The following is a 6147-nucleotide window of genomic DNA, read 5'->3' on the forward strand; positions in this document are numbered from 1 at the left end:
CAACGCCCTATGGCAAAAACCTTTTTTTAAAAATTTATTTTATTTATTTTTTTTTTTTTGGAGAGGTTTTTCATTATAGGGCGCGTGCGCTCACCAGACAGACAGAGAGAGACAGAGAGACAGAAAGTGAGAAATCACCCCTCAGGGGGTATGGTCACGTGGCAATCCCTTCTCCTCCATTCTTCTCTCGGGATCTTGGGCATGCACGCACACATGCCCGGCGTGAGTTTTAAGCCACCGGGTCTGGGACGCGAACCACTGTTGACTACGTGGGAGTCCAGCAACATAGCCATTAGGCTAACTGCTGACTCCCCCCAAAAATAATTTATTTTTGACATTAAAACGGGAATTTGCTCTTAACTATAGCTAGATGTTTTTGTGAACAAGTAATGTGTTATGTGACAATACCAGTTGAATCACCTCTTTTTTCCGATATGTATCTGATTTTAAAAGAAGCGTGGTGTGTAGAAATTAAAATTATTCAACTGACATAGACCTTTTTATATCTTATTAACATTTGAGTATAGTACTTCTAAGCTAAAGCTGATAGCATTCTTATAAATTACCATTTGTCTTTGTATTTACTTTTTATAAAGTAGAATTATTAGGAATAGAACATATTTTGTTATAGAACATTTCTTTTTTCACCCATTTGATTACATCAATGAAATTGCTCATTTTTAACTGAAAACAATAATAAAACTGGCATTTTCACAATTTCACTAAATCATCAAAGGACTATCACAGATAAATTACTCAAACACTGATGTAAATAGTAACAGATTTATACATATTTAACTTGAAGATTTTTGTTCAAACATAAATAAAAGCAACATATTTGTGAAGCAGTCTGCAGTAAATTGTAGCATAGCTGTAATATGAAAACTGGTTTTAACTTTTGCAAATTAATATTTTATTTAACATTTGAATTGCTTAAATTTATATAAGCTTTTTTTTATATTACCTTTCTGTTAGAATTCATTCTTGTACTTAATTAAATCTTTTTGGCAGTTTCCAGTTTCAAGAATTCCATGCATGTTCACAGACATCATTTTCCGTACTGTAAAGCATTTGTTTCTTGATTTGCTGAGTTGAAGCATTCAATTTAAGTCATTAGCTAAACAGAAGTCCTCAGTTTATGCTAATATTGTTTTGTCATAATGTCAATCAGCAAGTATTACAGAGTGACACAATGGCAGTGAATTTCATTGTCATTAATCTGAGAAAGCTTTGGGCTTCCCTTGGCAGAGCAGAGGTAGGCTGTGTCAAGGTTATGGAGGTGCAAATTTTACTAAGCTTGGTGGTTCATTTCACTTTTCTTTTCTCTCCTTTTTTTTTTTTAAGTTTACTTATTTATTTCTTCCATAAAAGTGGGGAATGGAAGCACTTCCAACAGGTCCTTGCACTGTGATGCACCCTCAGACAGTTAGGATCTTGGGCATGTACATATGTCCAGCATGTATGGTATGTCTATGGATGCAAACCAGGACCTTCCCACATGAGTCCAGCATTGCAAAGTGTTACAATACTGCCCCACCACCAGCTGGCTCCAGTTCTACTTTCCTTTGCAATATCCTTAGGTGCTATGTTAAGAATAACCCTACAATTATAGGCAGAAATGGATGCTAGACTGTATTTAAAAATAAGAAAGGTAAGAGTAAAGAGTTTGAGTAACTTACTTGAACACAGCGTGTCAGGGGGAACCTTGACTAGAAACCAATCTCTGCTGCTGTATACTTTCTCATGCTTCATATGCCACTGTTTAAAACAAGAAGGGGGCTGGCCTTGTGACATAGTTGTTAAGGAGCTTGACCCCACATGGCTGACAGCGGTTCAAATCGGGCTGGCCTTGTGACATAGTTGTTAAGGAGCTCGACCCCACATGGCTGACAGCAGTTCAAATCCTGCTTGAAAAACAGCTGGTCACAGATTTGTGTATGTCCCAGATCTTGACAGTTTGGAGAAGGGGAGAAAGGATTATTGCATGATCACACCCCATTATGGAGGTGCTTACTGTCTGTCTGTCTCTAAAAAGCACACATGCCCTTTAGAAATTATATGTAAAAATATATACACACACACACATATATAAATATATACATATGTATACATATTTATATACACACACACATATATACATATATATATATATATAGTATGAGAGAGAGAGAGAGAGACAGTATGTGTGTATGTTTGTATCTTTCCAAAGAGTAATTGTGTATTACAGTTTTACAGTGGATATTATAGAAATACCTAACCTTGAAGTCAGAAGATCAAGATGCTAGTTTCTTCTGCATTACAGATGACAGTTTTTAAAATATCACCAAGTTTATAAACCAGAGATTACCTGTACTAGCAGATAAAAGGGAACCGTATTGACAGCGTGTCTGGTAGTAGAGTTTAACATATTAAGAAATTCAAGATAAATTCATGTCCTATATGCAAATTGTGTATCTAATTTTTTTATATTCTCAGGTTATTCATGTTCTATTCTTCAAGCTTTTTGTTTCTTTTTTGGGGGGAGGTGAGAAGTTTTTGCTATAGGGCACGTGTGTTCACCACAAAGACAGAGACGGAGAGACAGAAAGTGAGAAATCACCCCCCCAGGGGGATGGCCATGCCACAATCCCTTCTCCTCCATTCTCCTCTCGGGATCTTGGGCATGCACACACTCGTGCCCGGCATGAATTTAAGTCCCTGGGTCCAGGACCCAAACTGTGGTCGACTACATGGGAGTCCAGCGACATAGCCATTACGCTAACTGCTGGCCCCCTATTCTTCAAGCTTTAACAAACATCTCAGTATTCCAAGAACACTTTTTTCCTTTCATTTGCTATTTTCCTACACTGTTTACTTCTGAAACATACATATTCACCATACTAAAAATGGTATGATGGTATACCATTAAAGTTGCAGTGAGTATAATTTATAACAGTGTTTTAGCTCTATGACTATAGTGTGTATCATAGTTAAAGATATAGAGTAGCGGCTAGCTGGTGGCATGGTGATAAAGGCAGCTGGATCACACATGACCAACTGCATGTATCCAATCCCAGACCCAGCAGTTTTAACAAAACTATACCAGGACATGTGTGCATATATTCCCAGAGTCCCAAGAGGAAAATAGAGAGGAGGGAATTGTGGTGTGGCCATTACCCGTGAGGGTTGCTTTCCCATTCCCTACTCCAGTCTCTGTGGCAAGTGCACACACCATACAGAAAAAAATTGTTAATTAAAATAATAAGGAATATAAATAAAAGCCTAGTCTGAAAGTTTATTTTTATATAAGAATTTACTAAGGATATGTAGTGCATTCTCGTGTTTAGCTAATGATAAAAAGATACTTTGGCAGGATCTTTCTTATTATGCTAAGTTACTCATTCTTTGAAATTACTCTAAGACTGCTTACCCTTTTCTGCTTAATAAGATCACCAAGGTAAATTTAATATTAAACAATATTATATTCAGTTTTGGTTTGGAATATATGTGTACATTTGTTTGCACATAGAAAAAGGGAAAGTCCTAACTGGTCGATTTTATTTTCTTTTTAATTTATGGCATGCTGGATTGTAATTTCATACGTTGTTTAGCTCTGAGGGCCAACATCCTTTTTCCTTCCCCAGAGGCTCTTGGAACTTTGAATTTCAAGTGGTCTTGATTCATTATGCCTTTAAGATAGGAAATAGAAAATGTACCAATTTCTTGTTTTTTCCAGAGTAGTCATTGCTGATATTTAGATATACATTATGTTAGAATGAATGTCCTCTGGCATATGTGTGCACATAAATGATTTGGTAGTTTAAAATTTTCACTGTCCTGTTCATATTCTCATGATTACTTGAACATGAGAAGGAAGCGTTAACTTATTAGCAGTGGTCATCTTCATGTTAGCTTTACAGTGAATGGAATGGCTTCTGCAAAGTCTGGACCCTAGTCCCTCAGAGCATACCAGGAGAGGCATTAGAGTTACTAATGTGACTGCTGCTGGCTATATCAGTCCTGCTTCTAGCTTCCCGTGCCACACAACTACAGGGCTCACACCCCCTAATCAAGGTGGGAGGGGAAGAGGTGCTGACACCTGTCCACATATCCTAATCTGATAAGATCAGGCTGCCTATTGTGGGCTCTGATGATATCAGAAGTAGGGCAGTGCTTCCCTACCAGAAGGGAATGCAGAATGCAGTGTGATGCAGAGTATGATAGTGCAACAGAGGACCTCTATACTCGCTACGAATCCTGACTCTATGGGTTCTACTTCAGCACACACAGTTGGCAAACCTGATGCATCTGCTTCTTGACCGTTTACATGTGTTTGCACAAGAAGCTAGAAACAGAACTTCCATGTTTTAAAATTATTTACCTAATAGGTTCTTAAGGAATGATGCCCTAATGAGATACCATGCACGTCTACAAGAAGCTTGTTTGCTGAGAGCAAGAGAAATTAAGTAGTAGTCCTTGCGGATTCTAAGACACAGAGATTTCTGAGTTGCTAATCCTATTTTAAACATAGTATCTATTTAGATATCATAACATTTATTAAAACCTTTTACATGCCTTCTACCAACTGCTAAATTTAAAAGTGAGTTTTTTCACGCATCCAACATGCCTAGGCAACAAATATCAAGAATATAGGAATCTCAACTAGTTTTAATGTCATTTTTAAAAAGTGTGTATATTTAAATCAAAGGTGTTTTTAAAATATTATTTCACACCTCTTCATCTCATAACTTATTAATTTTATGGACTAGAAAAATATTTTTTAACTCTTGGGTAAAGCATACTTACTGTAAGTAAGGTTTCTGTATTTTGGTATATTATGGGAGTTTAATAATATGAAACTGAAAATATGGGCAGAATTTATGCTTTTAAAACTCTGATAACTGGGACCATCAGATGGAATAATGTTTTTATCACTGGACTCCCACATAGTTGACCGCGCTTCAAGTCTCAGTCCTGGCAACTTAAAACACACTAAGCACTGTGCATACATGTACAAAATCCCTAGAGGAGAATGGAGGAGAAGCTATTGTGTGGCCATCTCATAGGGGGTGATTTCTCATTCTCTTTCTCTCTAGCAAGTACATGTGCCCTATAGCAAAAAATCTCTCTTAAAATAAATAAATAATACTCTGATAACTATAGATCTCTATAGGTAGTATTTGATGCATTTCAATAATTAAAATGTGAGTCAATCTGTGTCTTTACAATGAATGGAAAATCATGTTTGCAAAAGCTTTTATTTATTGTGGTTCTCAGGTCTTTTTCTGGAAAATGTCATTCAGAGAAATGTAAAGGGTAATTAATTATGTGAGTAGACAGTAAAACAGTAGGGGCAGCTAAATATGTCTTCTCTTATCATCATATATTCCTGTTAACAGAAATCCAGAGAAACCAGGTATTTCCTCATTATCTTAATGGAATTATTGCTTAACAAAAGCAATCGACAGCATTGGATAAAACTATCTTAAAAGGTTGCTCTAAGTTACTTATGTAGAATTCTCTATATTTGTTTAACGATCGTGTGTGTGTGTGTGTGTGTGTGTGTGTGTGTGTGGAAAAGAGTTATTTGCTATGGTTCTTAAGTGTGCCTTTTAATATTAGCATACTCTTATCTATAAATAGTTAAGTTCTGCCTCTCAACAGGTATTTAGAAACACTGATAGAAATTCTTTAATATATTTTAGTAATACTTTTCTCATTTTAATGTCAGGTCTTCAAACAGGAACTAGCTTACCTATTGACTGGAATTCTTGGAACAGCAATAGATTATTGGATCTTCCTTGGTCTTAAGATGGGTAGAAATGTGATGCGACACATGTCTGATGACCTAGGAAGTTATATTTCCCTCTCATGTGATGGTAAGTATGTCTGTAGTTTTCTTAAACCCATTGTGGAAATTAGTTCTGAGTTCCTTTAAACAGTCCATATTTTTAACATAGGTTCCTGTGAAACTTTCTTTAAAATAGTAATGGATACATACACAAACAAATACATAACCACAGGCGCTATCAAGAAGAAGATAAAATTTACACGTAATTCTCCCACAGTGATAACTGTTAAGCTTTTAATGTCTTTCTAGGCATTTTTATGTTGTTGAACTGATATTGTATGTGATTTTGTGTTTTATTTTTTCTATAGACATTATGG

At 36.1% G+C, this 6147-nt stretch overlaps 1 protein-coding gene across 2 annotated transcripts in view; it reads left to right on the forward strand.

The window, feature by feature from the left end:
• The window catches only part of SLF1 (SMC5/6 complex localization factor 1), a 68175-nt gene that overhangs the window by 44083 nt on the left and 17945 nt on the right, over window positions 1-6147 (forward strand). For both annotated transcript variants that reach the window (XM_027765987.1, XM_027765988.1), the window contains exon 11: window positions 5711-5858. In XM_027765987.1, the coding sequence (XP_027621788.1) occupies window positions 5711-5858 (148 nt within the window). The remainder of the gene's footprint in view (window positions 1-5710; window positions 5859-6147) is intronic.

Source organism: Tupaia chinensis, unplaced genomic scaffold (genome assembly GCF_000334495.1).
Source record: "Tupaia chinensis unplaced genomic scaffold, TupChi_1.0 Scaffold140095_1, whole genome shotgun sequence".
Taxonomy (NCBI): domain Eukaryota; kingdom Metazoa; phylum Chordata; class Mammalia; order Scandentia; family Tupaiidae; genus Tupaia; species Tupaia belangeri.